This window comes from Ovis canadensis, chromosome 23 (assembly GCF_042477335.2).
Source record: "Ovis canadensis isolate MfBH-ARS-UI-01 breed Bighorn chromosome 23, ARS-UI_OviCan_v2, whole genome shotgun sequence".
Taxonomy (NCBI): domain Eukaryota; kingdom Metazoa; phylum Chordata; class Mammalia; order Artiodactyla; family Bovidae; genus Ovis; species Ovis canadensis.
In genome coordinates, this window is record NC_091267.1 from 46,462,852 (window position 1) to 46,483,046 (window position 20,195).

At 45.0% G+C, this 20,195-nt stretch overlaps 1 protein-coding gene across 3 annotated transcripts in view; it reads right to left on the minus strand.

Moving 5' to 3' along the window:
- LAMA3 (laminin subunit alpha 3) overlaps positions 1–20,195 on the minus strand; it is a 253,721-nt gene that overhangs the window by 155,310 nt on the left and 78,216 nt on the right. For 2 of the 3 annotated variants that reach the window (XM_069569259.1, XM_069569261.1), the window contains 4 exons: positions 17,347–17,437; positions 15,182–15,313; positions 13,176–13,241; positions 4,317–4,451 (listed from right to left, as the gene is read on the minus strand). In XM_069569259.1, the coding sequence (XP_069425360.1) occupies positions 4,317–4,451; positions 13,176–13,241; positions 15,182–15,313; positions 17,347–17,437 (424 nt within the window). The remainder of the gene's footprint in view (positions 1–4,316; positions 4,452–13,175; positions 13,242–15,181; positions 15,314–17,346; positions 17,438–20,195) is intronic. The other variant, XM_069569260.1, reaches the window with a different exon arrangement.

A 20,195-nucleotide genomic window follows, 5' to 3' on the forward strand; every position in this document is an offset into this window, starting at 1 on the left:
TCCCAAACTCAAACCCAACACTGGCAGCCTGTTTCTCACTCTTGGAAATACCACAAGGCTTTGCAAATATTTCAAATCAGCTCTTTGCTTTGATCCAGGTCCTTCTGAGTTTCTGGAATCTTTTCTTCTCATCTGCTCTTCACCATACTTCTGCTTTGAGATACTTTGATTCTCAAAGAGTATTTAAAAATGATGATATTAAATAATACAAGGAATCAGGGAGCCTGTCTGCTGTGCTCCCCTGAAATCTTCCAGCCTCAAGCAAAATCCTGGTCTTTTTTTCTGGTTGTTGTTCATTCGCTCAGTCATGTCTGACTCTTTGCAACCCCGTGGACTGCAGCACGCCAGGCTTCCCTGTCCCTCACTGTCTCCTGGCGTTTGCTCAAACTCACATCCATCGAGTTGATGATGCTATCCAACCATTTCATCCTCTGTCGCTCACTCTCCTCTTTCACCCTCATCAAGAGGCTCTTTAGTTCTTCTTTGCTTTCTCCCATTAGACTGGTATCATCTGCATATCTGAGGTTGTTGATATTTCGCCCAACAATCTTGATTCCAGCTTGGGATTCACTCAGCCTGGCATTTCGCCTGATGTACTCTGCATGTAAGTTAAATAAGCAGGGTGACAATATACAGCCTCGACATACTCCTTTCCCAATTTTGGACCAGTCCATTGTTACATGTCCAGTTCTAACTATTGTTTCTTGACCTGCATACAGGGTTCTGGTCTCTATGACATGCCAAATAGATATTTATTAAATGAAGGAATAAGCAACTATTGAAATCCTTTGCCAGATCCACCCCTGTAGTTCAACTGATATGTGGTTTCTTGTTGAATCTTGCAACACTGCTGTGTGAGGCACTGTTCTGGGAACACCACCCTCTTCCCTGTCAGTGAATAAACTCACAGAGTGAGGCGACACTGCCAGACGACACGTAAATTGCAAGGAAAAGAGAGCTCTTTATTATTTCGGGGGTGCTCTCGACGCCCAGGATTTTGGAGCTCTTCTTTCTGTTGGAAGAGCAGGCTGGCGCCTTCTCCATCAGAGCCACAAAGTCAGCATTTCAGTTCCATCATAGTGAACACCCTCCACCTCTCTGGCTAACTGATCAGACATACAGAAAATCCCAAGGCTTCTTCCAACCGCCTCAATGTTCTAGACAAACACTGAACTGCAAAGCAAAGGGCCAGTTCAAAGCAAAATTGCACAGAACTTGGCCCATCCTTCTGGATTTGGTTTTTCCCCTTGGAAAGGCTGGGAGAGGGCTCTCCCAGGGGCATCCCAGGTCAGAAACCTCCCCCTACACTGCCACCTGCCATCCACCGGTGCATCTGGCCTCTTTCCAGGGCCAGTTTGTCTGATTTGTGAGAATATGCTGACATGTAGGAAGAGGTTAGACATGCACTGGTAACATGTATATAGCACTTTTCTAAGGAACTACCTGTAACCACAACCCAAAGACTATGGAAAACTCCAATGCGGACAGTTCAGGTCCCGGGATACTGAGGTTTGGGGGCAGCTCCACTGGGACAGGCTTCAGTGCCAGCCATGGGAGGCCCTCATTCTCTACACTCCCACCCTCCTGGTCTCTGCTCTAAGTGCTGACTAGCGGCTGCTTAGCAAATTGCACGAGGGAAAAAGCAAGAGGAGGAAGGAAGAGAAAAAGAAAAATCAAAAAGGAGAAGAAGGAACGAAGGATGGACAGAGAGGATGAAAAAAGAACAACACCTCCCGCCCTCCCCCACCAAAGGACCAAGTTCACAGAGAGCCTAGGTGTGTTTTCCGGTTGCAGGTAAAGTGCTGAGCCAGACGTCAACACAAACATAAAGCTGAAATACATAGAGACGATTCTCGTCATGGCCCCACATCTATGATTTGACTTTCAGCTCCAATCAAGAAAACTGCAAGCACTTCAGTGAATCCAAAATCAAATGAGGAGGAGACTGCTTTGCACTTAAAATCTGGAGCAAATTAAGTTAATACAAAACATAAATGCTGGACTGCAGTTGAAAAGAACAATTAGGGAGAGTTTTAGGATTCTTTTTAAGATTTTTAAAAAATTTTAAAGCAACGTTAGAGCAAAGCCACACAAGCATTCTTTGGCTAGACTATATTGTACCCTCCGATGTAGGATTTGTGGCTACACTGGTTCGCTTCTAAAATTCCATGGGTCAAGCAACCAACTTCATCTAAGAAAGATCACAAATTGAAATACTGGGTCAGGCCTTGATGCTAGACCAAGTTCAGATTTCAGCATGTCTGGCCTTCAGCCACTGGCTTCAACACTGCCCAAAGGAAAAAAAAAAATTAAAAGATCACAAAAGCTATTAGAAAAAGTGAGTACCAGAGAAGGGAGACCATTGGCAACAGAATGTGAGAGCATCCCAAAGGCTTCCAGAGCCTAGTGGCTCAAATCTGGAAGAACAACTTGGCGGCACACCTCTCCACGCCGCCAGGAACGAGGCTGCCCTGATCTTTCTCCTCCTGTTTTTTGTCAGACTTCATCTTCACTATTCCTGCTCCTAACATAAGCTCCCCTGGGGTTGGTCCCTGAAAAGTCAAAGTATAGTCGCTCAGTCAAGTCTGACTCTTTGTGACCCTATGGACTGTAACTCGCCAGGCTCCTCTATCCATGGGATCTCCAGGCAAGAACACTGGAGAGGTAGTCATACCCTTTCTCCAGGGGATCTTCCCAACCCAGGGATTGAACCCAGGTCTCCTACATTGCAGGCAGATTCTTTACATCTGATCCACCAGGGAAGCCCAGATTGGCTCCTAGTGGACCTTGAAATGGAAGGTCTCCACCTCGTCTCCCACCTGCTAGTTCTTCTTCACTTTGTCAATGAGACATTTGGGGCCTACAGCTTAAATTAGAAATGTTAGCATCCCTACCTCATGCTCTAAAACGTCATTATTTGGGATGTCCTTCCATGGGGAAAATAAACCTGCAAGGATGAGGTTACCACCCCAGACCAGAGTCGGCTCAGTACTGAATCTGCCTCTAGGATGATTCGTACAACTCCAGCATAAGCATTAGCTGTACTGACGTTTCGACAGGAAACACACTGGGTCTTCCAACTCCTAATACGGAACTTCTCTGGCGGAAGTCAAGGTACAGAGAGTACAGATACCCCATTCCTTTCCTTACCTTCCCAGCTGCCGGGTGGTCCAAATCCCTGGGCGGGGACTGCGGAGGGTTTCTGTGGCCCAAGAGGCCAAGGCTGAGAAGGGGGACAGAGGATAGAGGCCCAGGACCAGGAGGAAAAGCGAGGGCTGGGAATGTGGCACATGGGGAGATCAGACAGGACTGGGGCTACAGGCTCTTAAAATGAGGTACAGCAGCGGTTCCCAACCTTTCTGGCATCAGGGACCAGTTTCATGGAACACAATTTTTCCACAGGCCAGAGCAAGGGAGGATGGTTTGGGAACGATTCAAGCGTATTACATTTACTGTGTGTGTTATTTCTATTATCACGTTGTGATACAAAATGAAATGTTGGAGTTAAAATACCTTGAATTAATTGGGGATTTACCTTATGGGTTTGGTTCAAGCCCTAATTCAGAAAAGTGCATAGCCATTCCCTTCTCTAGGGGATCTTCCTGACTCAGGGATTGAACCTGAGTCTCCCGCACTGCAGGCAGATTCTTTACTGCCTGAGCCACCAGGGAAGCCTGCAATGGTGGAGGACCCAGGTTCGATCCCTGGGTCAGGAAGATACCCCTGGAGAAGGGAATGGCAACCTATTCCAGTATTCTTGCCTTGAGAATCCCATGGACAGAGAGAAAAACGCCAGTCTACAGTCTATCGGTTTATAAAGAGTTGGACACAACTGAAGCAACCTAGCACACACATCACTGACTGCACACCTGTTGTTCTTCGAGGCCTGGGCCAAACTCCTCCCTCTCCCTCCCTCCAGCCCCTTCAGTGGCTCTTACTAGGATGGGAGACTAAGAGACAAACCAAGTGGAGAAGCAGGAGGCTGCGGTTTTGCGTGTGCTGTCCTCCTTCCTGGAATTCCCAGCCTCCTCCCCCTTGTCTGCCTGGCAGGTTCCTCAACACTGTTCAGGTACCACCTCCTCTCCAGAGCCCACAGGCTGACTGCTGGGGAGGAAGAAGGTTAAGGGCGAAAGGCAAAATAAGGGTGGTGAGATGGCCGCGGTAGGACGGTCACATGTAACATACATATCTGAGCCAGCAGCTCGTTCATTTAAATGGGAGGCTACACAGTTCTGCCAAAAGGAGCCTCTGAATTTCCTTGGGAGGAAACTTATCTCAGGGGACTGACGGTCACTATGTTCATGTTGCTCACTTACCTTGGCAAATAGGGAAGGAGTAGAAACCCGAGCGGCAGGCGTCACACCGAGCGCCTCCGACGCCGGGGCGGCACAGGCACCTCCCTTGGGCATCACAGATTTCAGGGAGAACTCCTTCCAAGTTACAGTCACAGCCTGCGAAGAGGAAGAGACATTCAGAGGGGCTCTCCATCCTTCATCCCTTTGTGTGCTTCTCCCTTCACCCAGGTGTCTGCCATGGAAATCCAGATTCTGAGTTATCTATAGTTTATACCCAATCCCATCACTTTAAGGCAAATAGATGGGGAAAAAGTGGGAACAATGGCAGATTTTATTTTCTTGGACTCCAAATTCACTGCAGATGGTGACTGAAGCCACAAAATTAAAAGACTCTTGCTCCTTAGAAGGCAAATTATGACAAACCTAAACAGTGTATTAAAAAGCAGAGCCATCACTTTGCCGACAAATGTACATATAGTCAAAGCTATGGTTTTGCCACTGGCCATGGACAGATATGAGAGTTGGACCATAAAGAAGGATGAGGGCCAAAGGACTGATGCTTTTGAGCTGTGGTGTTGGAGAAGACTCTTGAGAGTCCCCCGGACTACAAGGAGATCAAACTAGTCAACACTGAATATTCATTGGAAAGACTGATGCTGAAGCTGAAACTCCAGTACTTTGGCTATCTGATGCGGAGAGCCAATTCATTAGAAAAGACTGATGCTGGGAAAGATTGAAGGCTAAAGAAGGGAGCAGCAGAAGATGAGATTGTTAGACAGCATCACCAACTCAACAGATGTGAATTTGAGCAAACTCTGGGAGACAGTGAAGGACAGGGAAGCCTGGTTTGCTGCAGTTCATGAGTGGCAAAGAGTGAGACACAACTTAGTGACGGAATAATAAATGGTTTACATACATTCCTAACTCATCTTAAAGACTCTTCTTAAAGGGAGTAAGACATCTCCCCAGGAAAGATCAGAGATGCCATTCAGGAACCTCTAGGGCAGACATGACTTTGCAATCTATAATCTTTCAGCATCCATGCCCACGGGAACAATTTTTCCCCCAAAAGAGTCGGACATGACTGAGCGACAGAACTGAACTGAACTGAAGCCTTAGTTGGGCTTCTCTGGTGGTTTAGATGGTAAAGAATCCACCTGTAATGCGGGAGACCTGGGTTCAATCCTTGGGTTGGGAAGATCCCCTGGAGGAGGGCACAGCGACCCACTCCAGTATTCTTGGCGGGAAAATCCCCATGGACAGAGGAGCCTGGCATGCTGCAGTCCATAGAGTAGGACACAAATGAGCAACTGACCACGCGCGCACACACACGAGCCTTATTTAGTAAAATTTCAACTTCATAGATTCCCACTGAATGACTATCTTGACTTTAACATATTTCTACCACCATTGTTTAAAAGAAAAGAGATGAACATCCATTCAGCCCTGATCAGAGCCAGGTCTGGCTCTGGAGGACCTCACCGGGCTCATTTCAAGCCTGCACGCACCTGCCCTTCTCAGCAGACAGCGTGGTCCTGTCCATCTCAGGACCTCTGCTTTGGCTGGTCAGTCCTTGCGGGCAGCGCCCTTCCCGCGTTCCCTCTCATCCTTCAGTTCTCTGTGGGGGAGTCACCACCTCAGCAAGGGGCCCCCTCCCAGTCTGTTCCAGCAGCTCCCCTGTCCCTTGCCTGCTCTCTGCCTTAACTTGGGTTTGTCTTTCACACTTTAATTACTGAAATCACTTACTGGCCACATGACTGACTTTGACCAGTAGAATAAGGGGAAAGCGCTGTCCTGGATTTCAGAGCCCAGGTTTTGTAGCTTTGTGGCTTTATGACAGGCTTTGTGGCTTCCATTCTCACGCTCTGGGAACCCTAAGATCGCTGGGGTTGAGGGGGGTACTCTGGCTGACCTCCTCGAGGACAAAGGGCCACAGGGAGAGAGACACTGAGCTGTCCCCAGCGGACCTTCCAGCAAGTTCGGCAGAAAGACTGCCCAGCCAAGCCACAGGATTGCAAGAAATAAATCATGTTGGTTTTAGCCACTAAAATTAGGGGCTAAATAGATAGTGAAAGACAGCAATAAAAGAAGGAAAAACCTTTCAGACTAAACACTTAGGGAGAGCTCACCTAGGGACACCTGCTGCCACGTACAGGATGTCTTAATCAATAAGCGTTTCTCAGAAAGACAGGGCTCTTGCTCGACTTCCTTATGGATAGATAGATAATGAGGTCAAGCAAGAGTCCTGTTAAGATAAGCATTTTATAGGTGAGAAAAAACAGGCTCAGAAAGGTTAATTAACTTGCCCGAGGTCACACAGCTAGAAAAGCTGGGTAGGAATGTGAATCCAGGTCAGCCTGGTTTTAAAGCCCCATGCCCTTTATATGATGTGAAGGATACAAGCTGATAACTGATTTTAAAAGCTGTGTTCAAGGTATGTTCTAGATTAGTACACATATTCAAACCATTCTTGTATTTAAAGTATCTACATTTCTCTCAAGAATGTTAACATCTAAACCTGCAACATGGTCCCTTGAGGCAGTCCCTAAGGTAGATCAAAGATTTGACTGGGTTACCCCTACTTCTCAAGGAAGAGGAGCCTCATGCACTTTGGAAAGATTTTCTACAAGGGTTAAAAATAGTAGATAATCTGAAGAGCTAGCTAAATCCCACTCCTTCCCTTTGCCCTTTTTCATGTAAAAGGTTGGTAACAGAGTTGTAGAATTATTATTATTATTTTATTATTTTTACAATAATGAAGAAAAAAAGATCAGGGTAAATCAGAACAATTCTACAGTCTTTGCCTAATATCTAACTTGCTCATACTTCAATCCAACAGTCACCTAACTGCCTCCCTTTGTCAAAAAGAGGCACTGGATGTGTCCAACGGTATATTCATCACAAGAGAAGCCTTAGAGCTCAGGCTGGCATGAGCACCACCCTGTCTGTTCATCACAGCTGCTACACAAGGTCCCAGTGCCACAGCCCCGGAGGCTGAGACCACCACAGTGAAATGCAGAGGTTTACTGTCAACTTCAGTCTTGGCGACAAACCAGGCATTGGAATTCAGTAAGAAACTTGAACTTGACATTGGCATTGAAGGCCAAGGAACCTAGATTTACTACCATTTGTAAACAGAAAGAAAGCATCGAGTGCCTATACATTGCTAAATTTGTTTCTGAAATTTACTTTTTAACTCAGGTGTGCTTTCTGTAGTGCAGTGGTTATCATGTTCTCCTGACACTTTTTTTTAACTTATCTGGAAAATACTCCCTCACAGTGCAGGAACCAGAGATTTCTGAGGCCCCTCGCTTCTCCTCCACCCTCACCTCCCACCTCCTCACCAGGTCTTAGTGCCTGTATCTTAGGAAGGTAGCTGGAATCCTCGCCTCCTTCCAGAGTTCCAGAGCCTTCCTCGAGGACCTCACCCTTGTTTGCCTGGTTTATATCAAGATTCTCCTAACAAGGCTGTCTGCTTCCCATCTTCTCCTTCCAACCCACTCTCCACACTGGTGTTAGGAGTGATCTTTCTAAAAAGCCAATCTTTTCATGAAAAAAAGTTAAAGTGTTATTTGCTCCATCACGTCCGACTCTGCGACCCCATGGACTGTAGCCCACCAGGCTCCTCTGTCCATGCGGTTCTCCAGGCAAGAACACTGGAGTGGGTTACCAGGCCCTGATTAATCCCCTCCATGGTGATCTGATGCCTTCAGGACACAATGCAAAGTCCTCAACACATGTGACTCAGAAGACCCTTCAAAATCTTCATGCTGCCAGAGCCCACGCATCACTAAAAACAGGTGTCTCAAGATGCTTTCCTATCACCTGGTGTAAAATCATCACCATAACACCTTATGGAAAACTCCAAATGATGTTTGGGCCACCTCAGTATATACAAATCCGTAATGTCCTCAACGCCTCCTTCTCCTGGTCCCAGGAAGCCCTTCTAGAACTCTACCTTTTTCTTTCCTTCTTTCCTTCCTCCATTCTTCCTCCCATCCTTCCCATCTACCCGCCTACCTTCCCTCCCTCCCTTTTGTAAGAAGCTATAAGGATGACCCTCGGGTCTGCTCCTATTGCTCCATGTTCTTGGCTGGTGGCTCAGATGGTAAAGAATCTGCCTGCAATGCAGGAGATGCAGGCTCAATCCTTGGGTCGGGAAGATCCCCTAGAGAAGGAAATGGCAACCTACTCCAGTGTTCTTGCCTGGGAAACCCCATAGACAGAGGAGCCTGGCAGGCTGCTGTCCATGGGGTTGCAGGAGTCGACATGACTCAGCGACAAAACCACCACCACCTTGCCAGGTCATAGGATTAACTCCTGCTGTTGATACTGTTTGCCGGTGTGTCTCCTGCAGGCCTGGGGGCTTCCAGGGAGCAGCAACTGTGAACTAGCAGCTGCCTCAGCTGTGCCTGGTACAGAGGAGGCACTTAATAAGAGTTCAATGAATGAAGAATATGCTAAATATGCAAGACTCCAGTTCTCTTTGGTAAACACCATTCCTTGAATTCTGTTTTACTGGCATCTACAGAAAGCCGCCAAACTAACATATCAGAATTCACCTGTCTCTCTCTAAGCCATATCTGGCCTGTCTCCATGCCAACAGTGGCTGCCCCACCCTGCCACGCAGGTTAAAATGCCCAGCCTGGGGAGGGACAGAGTGCAAAGGCATGCCCCAGCAGGCTGTCGCCCCCAACTCTCAGAGTTCTCATCATTAGCACATGCCACAGCCCCACCCACATTGACTCACAACTTGGCAAGGGCAAGTAGCTCCTCTGGAGAAGGAAATGGCAACCCACTCTAGTGTTCTTGCCTAGAGAATCCCATGGACAGAGGAGCCTGGCGAGCTACAGTCCATGGGGTCGCAAAGAGTCGGACATGACTTGGCAACTAAACAACAATCACAACTAGCTCCTTACAAAGTGATCAGGGGAATCAAAACCTTTTCTTGGGGTCAAGGAACCTCCAGGCAGCCATGTCCTCCAACCAAACGAGCTGCTTTACAAACCCATCCCAAGATGGCATCACTCTCCTAAAGTAAGCACTTAGAGTCTTTCTGCAGCTGCTGATTTTACTCTTCATGACTCTTCGTTTGAACTTGGAGGAATAAAAGAGTGCCCAGAGGCCAGTGTCCCTCTAGAGTGAATGTTTCGTGCATCCTTTCATTTTCAAAAAAAGCCCTTGAAGATGTGTCTACTAAACATGAACTTTCTAAAAATAAATGCCAAGTGGTTATAAATGATCACTTGGACCCAGAAAACCCCAATAATATCCAGGGTCATGTAAAGCTAAAAACATTCTGGCCTGGAAAAGGGTTCTGTCCTTTCGCTTCAAGTCTCCTTTGTTTCAAGTGTCTGGAACTGAGCCTATGGAATTTCTAGAACAGTACTTCTCGATCTGGGCTGCACACTGGAATCTCCTGGTAAAACATCTTTGCCTGGGTGTGGAATCCCAAACTCAAGAGATGCTGATAGAGTCCCGGGATCTGTAAACTAAGGCCTGAGGCCCAGATCCTTTTGTTTCAGTAAACAAAGTTTTATTGGAACACAGCCAAGCTCATTCATTCGTGTATTGTCTATTCTTTTCATGTTACAACAGCAGAGTTGAGTACATGCAACTTTGCCTACAAAGCTGAAAATATTTACTATATCTTTACAGGAAAGTCTGCCAACCATGAAATACAAATTTCTTCTAACCAGAGCAGTGGTTCTTAACAAGAGACATACACCAGAATCATCTAGAAAATATGTTCAAAATACCAGCCTGAACTTCATCCCTGGAAATCTTCCCAGGTGGCACTAATGAAACCCGCCTGCCAATGCAGGAGACATAAAAGAAGCTGGTTCGATCCCTGGGTTAGGGAAGATCCCCTGGAGGAGGGTATGGCAACCCACTCCAGTATTCTTACCTGGAGAATCCCATGGACAGAGGGGCCTGGTGGGTTACAGTCCACGGGGTCACAAAGAGTCGGACAGGACTGAAACCACTTGGCACGCATGCAAGAGACAGGCCAGAATCATCTAGAAAATCTGTTCAAAATACCAGGCTGAACGTCACCCTGGAAATCTAGATTTAAAATCTGAGGGTGAAACACAGGCATTTACATTTTGTAAAAGCAGGTTCTTAAACACAGCTTTATTTAAGAACCACTGAGAAGACATGAAAGCATTAATGGGCCTCAATGAATTAAAATCCTCAGGGATGGGAGAGACCTGGTATCATCCAGTGTTGTATATCTCCTGGCAGCTGAGATGTTTGTGTTCCTAAGGTTCACTGCCAGAAGTCAGGCCCCAAACTGGGTGTTTTTAAAGTGCATTAGTAGAAAATAAAATTGAACGGGATCTCTCTGATTTCAAATTCCCAAATAAATCTAACTGCATTAAGTGGAATTTCTTTTCCTCAAGGCTGTGTTCTGAGGCTTCCCTAATATTCTGTAACAGAAGTCTGAACTTTCCTTCAAATTCAATTAAATTTCCTTCCCTAAGTCACCACCAGCCTATCTGGGGAGAAAAGGGAACAGAACAACAAAGGGATTACTGGAAACAGACCAGAAACAGAGTATCTAAAACATGCTTGTGGAAGGAGACCAGCGATGTATCGTAATCCAGGCTCAAAAGCTGAGCCCCATTCTAGTCAAACACGGCAAACACTTAAGGACACACTTGCTGTACCCACTATGGGTAGAATACCATGCCGTGGGGATCAGAAAGTAAGTCAGGCACAGCTACGGTCCCTGAGTGACCAAGAGTGTGTGCGCATGCATGCTCAGTTGCTTCAGTTGTGTCTGACTCTTTGCAACCCCATGGACTGTAACCCACCAGGATCCTCTGTCCATGGGATTTCCCAGGCAAGAATACTGGAGTAGGTTGCCATTTCTTCCCCCAGGGGATCTTCCTGACCCAGAGATCGAACCCCCACCTCCTGTGTCTTCTGTACTGCAGATGGACTCAGTTCAGTTAGTTCAGTCGCTCAGTCGTGTCCGACTCTTTGCAACCCCATGAATCGCAGCACGCCAGGCCTCCCTGTCCATCACCAACTCCTGGAGTTCACCCAAACTCATGTCCATCAAGTTGGTGACGCCATCCAGCCATCTCATCCTCTATCATCCCCTTCTCCTCCTGCCCCCAATCCCTCCCAGCATCAGAATCTTATCCAATGAGTCAACTCTTTGCAAGAGGTGGCTGAATTATTGGAGTTTCAGCTTTAGCATCATGCCTTCCAAAGAACACCCAAGACTGATCTCCTTTAGAATGGACTGGTTGGATCTCCTTGCAGTCTAAGGGACTCTCAAGAGTCTTCTCCAACACCACAGTTCAAAAGCATCAATTATACGGTGCTCAGCTTTCTTCACAGTCCAACTCTCACATCCATACATGTTGTTGCTGCTGCTGCTACTAAGCTGCTTCAGTTGTGTCCGACTCTTAGCGACCCCATGGACTGCAGCCTACCAGGCTCCTCCACCCATGAGATTTTCCAGCCAAGAGTACTGGAGTGGGTTGCCATAGCCTTGACTAGACAGACCTTTGTTGGCAAAGTAAGCAGATGGATTCAATTCAGTTCAGTCGCTCAGTGGTGTCCAACTCTTTGCAACCCCATGAATCGCAGCACACCAGGCCTCCCTGTCCATCACCAACTCCCGGAGTTCACTCAGACTCACGCCCATCGAGTCAGTGATGCCATCCAGCCATCTCATCCTCTGTTGTCCCCTTCTCCTCCTGCCCCCAATCCCTCCCAGCATCAGACTTCTCTTTAAATAAATTAGTACCTTTTTGTGACCCTTTTAATGAGATTAAATGAACAGAAATCTGGCCAACCTTTATTATAGGCAGTTAGTAACTTCAAATATTCCCCCAAGTAATCCTGAATCTGTGAGATCCATCACCTGCCTTTGGAAATTCTTAACTGGAATATTTTACACCAATAATACAAGACATGGCCTGAGGGATGCGTAAGTTCCCCATTGTGAATGATTCCCATTTAAAAGGGGCACCTTGTACAAGACACAACCCTGCATGTTAATCATCTAACACATTTGTTATTTTACTTGTTTATATGTTAAACATGTTACCTTATGAGTTGCCCTCACCCTACCCCCAACTAAAATATACGTTGTATAAGCTGCAGGAGAGCTGAGAAATTTATTTCACTGCTAAGTCCCCTGCAGCCAGAACGGTGTCAGACACATAGTAGGTGCTCACAAAACACGTGCAGAATCAGGTATTACGTAGGCAGAGCGCCTCTCCACCCCAAAGCCTGCTTCCGCACACTCTTCCCTGGGCACTTTTCCAGCTGCCGCAGCTCCTTGGCCCCCCTGCAGGCCAGGTCCTGAGAGTTAATGCCCCAGAGGCAGCCCTCCCCACCCGGCAGGTGACTGAAGTTCTCCATTCAGCTGGGGGAATGCTGAGCAAGTTCTCTGCTGTCTCCCAGAGCTGCCAAGAGGGTTACAGCTCCAGGAGCTACCGTAGGACCAAGCTCGCTAAGGCAACTTCAAAAAGGCCCCCTTCAGTCTCAGACTCTCTCCCTTACTGATGTTTCCTGGGGTCACCTCCCAAATGAACTGCTTGCACCCAGTCCCTTTCTCAGAGTCCCTTCATGGAGAACCAAGACGGCAGGCAGCTGACTGTCACTGAAGCTTTCTGAGCAAACTGGAGACAGACAATCCAAATGGCTTAGTCCCCTTCATCAGGCAGTGCCTTTGCAAAGCACAGACAGGATTAGAGAATGAAGGGGCAGGGGGGTGAGGAGTCCAAACGCAACACACCCACAAGGCACCACCAAGCTCCCGTAAGAATGATTTGAACTTGGACATAGCCATGTGTGTAGAAGAAGGAATATGGAGAACATTTTTACTGAAGTTAAACCAAGTGAGAAATTACTTGCCTTTTATTATATCTCCAGCTACTGGATCCTCTGGACTTGGAGTAGAAATAGGAAGGATGGGAATTCCTAGAAAAATAGTTTATTGAAAAATACAGAGAAAAATTAAGGACACAGCATAGTAAAACAGTAAATTGCAGTAACTAGGAAGATGCCCACTCCAACGTAGTGAAAGCAGTGTGTGAAAACCAACTGGAAAAAAAAAAAAGGGAAATATTGCTACACTTAAAAGTGTAGTTATCTAGAATCAGGAAGGTCAGACGTGAGTGTGATGTGCATACTAATGAACAGAAATGGATATTCTGTGCTCACAATAGCTAAGTCCCAGTCAACTAGGGCTGAACTGGACTTCTTTCTAAAAATTAATTAACCAACATTGGCTGCCCTGGGTTTTCATTGGTGTGCGTGGGTTTCTCACTGCGGTGGCTTCTCCTGTGGCAGAGCACGGGCTCTAGGCTTGTGGGCTTCCGTAGTTGTGTTGCACAGGCCAAGCTGCCCCAAGGCATGTGGAATCTTCCTGGAGCAGGAATTGAACCTGTGTCCTCTGCACTAGCAGGTGGATTCTTAACCACTGGGCCACCAGAGAAGTCCCTTTAGTATCTTTATTGTTCTTTAATATAAAATTGAGACTAGTTTTTAAAAAATGTTTCCTTACAAGTTTTTACTCTAAAACTTTGCTTATGAAAATACAATTTCTGCTCAGCCTCTGTCCAATAATTAAGGATTCTAAACTGATTAAGCCCTGATAATATTGCTATGTATGGGCTTAAAAGTCGGCTCCTTTAACTCTAAGATGGTTATATAATTTGTCCTCCAAACTGGGACACTCAACAGTGGAAGTGGGTCCTTACTGAACAGTAACCCTGGGACTGCAGGTGGGTACGGGGCCAGATGGTGACTACACACCAGATGGGGCCACACACATCCTGTCTGCACAGCCTCAAAACTCAATGTGATTTTCCCAGGATAGTAAAACTGTGAGGTGGGAATGGGCAACAACTAAGGTCTCAGTGTGGCAGCCTCTTCCTGAGACAGTGTTTCTCTGTCCTGACACCAAACTCCAGTTTCTACGCTAACGCAGAACAAACAGAACCAGGCTCCTGCCCCAACCTGCACAGCAGATTTCAGACTCTCCTGCTCCGTGCTCTCCGGACAGTAAGGACAGTAAAGGATCTGCCTGCAATGTGGGAGACCTGGGTTCCATCCCTGGGTTGGGAAGATCCCCTGGAGAACGGAATGGCAACCCACTCCTGTATTCTTGCCTGGAGAATCCCGTGGACAGAGGCTATAGTCCACAGGGTCCCAAAGAGACAGACATGACTGAGCGACTAACACACTTGCTCCCTGTTCTACAGTGTTTCTAACAGATACTATTTCTTCTCTCTGAGGTACTGAGCCATTCTCTTAGGTCATGACAATAGGGTGAGATGGGCGGCTCCCCTGTAAAGTGGGTAAGAGCAGAAACATCCCTTGCCCACCAGAAATACAACATACACACGTGTGTGTGCAAACAAGTATCTGGAAGCCCATGACATTTTTTCTAGGTTTATGTAAAAAAACTTCACACATGGATTACTATTACGTTGAAATTGCCAATATTTGCCCCTTAGGTCATGTCTATGGTACAGCCTAATACTTTGCAGATAAATAACATACATACTTATGTACAACATACTTATATACATACATACTTACATATACATACATACATACATACATACATACAACAACATACTTATATACAACATACTTATATAAAGGTAATGTTCCAAACTTTGGGAAACACTTCCACACAAATACTGGGTTGGCCAAAAAATTCATCTGGGTTTTCCTGTAACATCTTACGGAAAAATAAGAACGTAGTTTTGGCCAACCCAATACAGCCTTCCTGGCCCTATTTCTGTCCCCCTTTCTTTCCCCACCCCACCTGCCACGCCCTCAGGGGTTGATGCACAAAGCCCAGGTAAGAGCCAAGGAGCCAGGCCTCCCCTTCTACCACCAGGACTTACTGGAGCAAACTGGGAAATGATAGTAGCCGGCCGCACACTCCTCACAGTGGTCTCCGCGGAAGTTGGGCCTGCAGGTGCAGCGGCCGGAGCCCTGCTCACAGTCCTCTGCACGCTCCGGGTGGCAGCTGCAGGCTAAGAGAAACCCCGGTTTCAGAGGGTCCGTCCTTCATTGCACCTCTTAAGGCCAATATTTCGTAATGTCCTTATTACTGGGTTGATTGAAAAGGTCATTCGGGTATTTTCATAAGGTGCTACGGAAAAACCCAAACTGACTTTTTGGCCAATCCAGTCCTTCATCATTGGTCCACATGTGTTCCTGAAAGGGCACTGCTTTCCACTTCATAGCTGGTGGACGGTTTGCAGAGACCCAACCCCGCGGCCCTCAGAGACTGGCTTTAATGAGCAGCCACACTGGGAAGGCCTCTGGGATGTGGTTTATGATGTGAGCACCACCCACCTCACCATGCAAGAGGCAAAAGGCACTGTTCCCCCATTGGAGGGGCTGGGTGGACAGAGCCTCTCCTGGCTATGAGCCAGCTGCCAATGTCCAGAGAGCTCCTCGTTACACAGCTGTGTTGTGGACATGAGTGTGAGATGCCTAGACACTGATATATAATCCGTGGACAGCACAGCAAGATCACACCCATAATCCAAATGTTAGAATCAGATGATAAGACTCACTGAAGGCAGCTTTTGTGACCGACATGATGGTCAGGTTTGCACTCCAGAGGGACAGACTTGGGCTGTAAAATGCTCGGTAATGCCCTCATGTCCCCTGACCTAGCCAAAGTCCTCACCTTGGGCAGTGAAAATACTGTCACAGCTCAGCTGAGTACCTGTGCAGTGAGGACCTGGGAGGCTGTGGAAGTCATGAGCACCAAGCATCCCCCAAGCCTGGCCTCTCCTGAGGTCCTTTGTTTAATTTGTTATTACTCATGTGTCCAGTGGTTTCTTAATGCTATGCCTCTAATACCTTCAGGAGACCATTTCAGTGACAAAGAAAGAAACTAGAAAAGTGATAGAAAACTGAGGTTCCTAATAAGGCAAGACTATATTCACAATGTCCTGTTTTCCTTAGCCAAGGCCTGTTTTTTGTGAACACAAGAAAAATGATGGGCGTACTTGATGGGATGATGTGGAAGATCAAGGGAAAACAGAGACCCACTTTTAACAATGATGATGCCCTCCAACCTTAATGATACAATGAATGAATCTGGGGGGAAGGTGGGCATGGAAGTCAACTTCAGGAATGGAATTGTTTTCTAACTGAATCAAAGAACTTTCACATGCTAAACAAAGTCCATAATCTGATCTATGGCTGATAATTGCACAGGGGGAAAAAAGTAGTGTTTCTCTGTACAATGGAAGAGGTAGGTTACAGCGGCACTGGGCAGATATGAGTAATATCCTAACCTACGAGTTAGTGGTTCTGTCACCTGGGCGAAAATATTTAACCACTAAGACCCTTCAATTTTTCTACATCTAAAAAGGAGACTAATAATACATTAAGTTTGTTGTGAGAAAAGAACTTTGTGAAATTATTTAGGCAATGCCTTGTATACAGCAAGGGCTCAATGAATCATAACTATTTTGAATGTTATGACTATTCGTAAATCCTTATGAAACCATTGCTGTGTGTCTTATGCTAATTCTGATGAAATCTGAAATTATTGGAGATCACAGAAACATTTCAAAACAACAGAAAACATTTGTTGCAGGCCTAGTATGGGACAGGCCCAAGTCTCAGTATTCTCCCAGGTGTTTTTTTGGTGTTTCTTTTTAAAAAAATTATTTTCTTCTTATTGTTGTTTATTTTTTCTTTTGTGGCCATGCTATATGGCATGTAGGATCTTAGTTCCCTAACCAGGGGTCAAATCCATGACCCCTGCACTGGAAGCGTAGTCCTGACCACTGGACTGTCAGGGAAATCCCTTCCTAGGTGGTTTTGATAGCAATTCACTTAATCTTAGAGACTAGATTATCATTTGCATTTATATAGAAGAAATCTGATTCTCAGAGACACATGTAACTGAGGTCACACAGTTAGTGGAGTAGAACCAATAATATGAAGAGAGAGAGAAAACAAAAGGAATTTTTAGCCAATCATAATTTAGACCAATGTTCTCTCTGAAGTCTAAGACACACCAAATTGGAATGAAACTTACGAATGCAGCCATCGGGGGCGTGGACCGGAATGCCATAAGGGCGGTAATAGCCCTTAGCACACTTCTCACAGTTTACACCGGCTGTGTTATGCTAGAAAGAAACAAAAGAAACTTAGAGGGAAGAATACAGGAGAAGCCCTTATTTTGTGCTATTCATCCTGAGAAATAATTCTGTCATACACAACTGTAATGTTAAAATCACTGAAGAAAAAAAGAGCACAGATCTTGACCTTGAGTCTCCAAGATCTATCACAGGACACTGGCTCGAACTTGGCTCTGAAATTTTTTCCCATTGGAAGAGGAAATGAGACCACGAACTGAACAGGCCAAGTTTTCCTCACTACCTCTTACTGAAGCACCTGATATCTGAGTGAGCAAAAACTCCAGAGGGCCACTCTTCCAAGCTTCATTCGACAGTGATGAATGGATAATAGATCACCTTTAGGTTTAACCCTGGGAATAAAGGGCCACGTGTGTATTTTTATCTTCTTCAGTTTTGAAAGAAACTGCATCTACAACTCCTCCTCTCGTCATTCCAAAACTTTATCTTTGCTTTACTCTGAAACCATTTCCCAAACATTTCTGCTATGAGAATGGAAAATGTAGGCATGTGTCTCACACACAAGAGCTCATTTTAAAGTACAATACAAGGCAGCCTTTTATATTTCACAGCTAATCCTTGTAATTGCCAGAAAATCAAATTACCCAGCATGCACCATCAATTTCCAAGAACTATAAATGATGGATCTAGCTCAATTCTGTCCCCCTTCCCAATTTGGAAACAATCAGAAGGACAATATTCTTTCGTTAATGAAAGGAAAGGCAATAAGAAATTTTTAAAAAACAAATATAACACACTGATTCAAAAGGAGTCTGCATAGAACACAGAGAGAACAAGGACCCTTTCTGGATCCTCTTCCCTTTAATATGATTTTATTAATTACAGACTTTTATTTATTACCACTTCTTGTCCTGTGGGCTAAAGTCTGAATTCACTTTAACACTGAGGTCAAAACCACATTGGCCACGTCTTTGACTTCATTTACATGCATAAACGTCTTGGGCAAATAGGAAACGGCTGTGGTCCACCTCTCCCATCAAATGCCAATGACCCCTCAACTCTGTTGTTGGCCACTATGGCTTCTGATAGAGCACATCAGGTTGAACTTGGGCCCCAATTTTTTTTCTGATGACTAATGACGTTAAGCCCTTCATATACTTATTGGCCACTCATATACCCACTTTTATGAAGTGTTTATTGTATGCTTATTGACCATTCATACATCCACTTTCTGTGAAGTGGATATTCAAATCATTTGCAATTGTATTAAGTTATTTGTCTTTTTATTACTGAGTTGTGGGAGTTCTTTATACATCCTGGATACCAACCAATCTTCAGATTGATGTTTTGGGAATATTTTCTCCCCATTCATGTCTTGCCTATTCATTTTCTGCAGTGCCTTTTGTGAGCAGAAGTTTTTCATTTTGATGAAGTCTAATTTGTTTATTTTTCATGGTTATTGTTTTCAGTGACCTAAGGAAACTTTGCTCATCCTCTGAATCATAAGGATTATCTCCTATATTTTTCTCTAAAGCTTAAAGTTTTAACTTTATTTTGGGTCTGATCCATATCAATTTATTTTTTTGTGTATGTTTGAGATGAATGGTCAAAGTTAACCTTTTCCCCATATAAAATTCAGTTACTCCAGAACCATTTGTTGAAAGGACTTTCTCTTCTCTCCCCACCTCCTGCCATTAGATTGCCTCGGTACTTTTATCAAAAATAAAATGTCCATTGTGGACATAAAATGACCCAAGTCTGGGCCTGCTTCTGTGCTTCCTGTTGCGCTATGCTGATCTATGCTTCCAGCCTTATGTCACTAGCAGTGTTTTAGTTACTGTAGCTTTACAGTTAATCTTGAAGTATGATACGTTCTCCAGTTTTATTTAGTTTCTTCAAGACAACTTTGAATATTCTAGGTCATTTACATAACCATATAAACTTTAATCCACATGTCAACGTCTTTATAAAAAATAAAAAAGAACTTCCATTAACTTTGTACAGCAATTTGGGGAAAACGGATATCTTAATACTACTGAGTCTTCTAATCCATAAATATGTTACCTTTTTCTATTTTATTTAGTTTTTTCTAGATTTCTCTCAGCAAAGCTTTTTAGCTTTAACAGAGAGGTCTTACATGTCTTTGGCTAAATTTGTTCCTGAGCATTTTATGGTTTTTAATACTATTTTTAATCAAATTTTAATTTCATCTTCCTATTGTTTGCTACTAGTATATATAAATACAGTTAGTTTTTCTATATTGTCATTGTACCCTACAACATTACTAAATTCGCTTACTGGTTCTGGTAATTGTCTTGTATATCCTTAGGCTTTTTTATATAAACAATCGTGTCATCTCCAAATAGAAACAGTTCTACTAGTTCTGCTTCTTCCTTTCTGACCTTAATACTTTTTTTCCCCTCGTCTTATGCAGTGGTTCGGTCCTCCAGGACACTGTCACAAGAATCCTTTCTTGTTCCCAACCTCTAGAAGGAAAGAGTTCAGTACTTCATCACTAACATGACGTCCATTATAGGGTTTTCATAAATATCCTTCATCAAATTTCAGACCGTCCAGGGCACCTGCAGCTTTTATGTGCACACAAATCAACAGAAGGTCCTGTAATACAAAGCTTTAACAAGATCCTGGGATCTTCCACTTATTCACAAAGCCCAATGACTCACAGCAAACCTATGGTGCATATTTACTTGTATTTAATTAACTGTGATGACAGATGATATAAAATGTGTGGAGAGGGAGACATGCAGAGAATGGTGGGTCTCTCTGA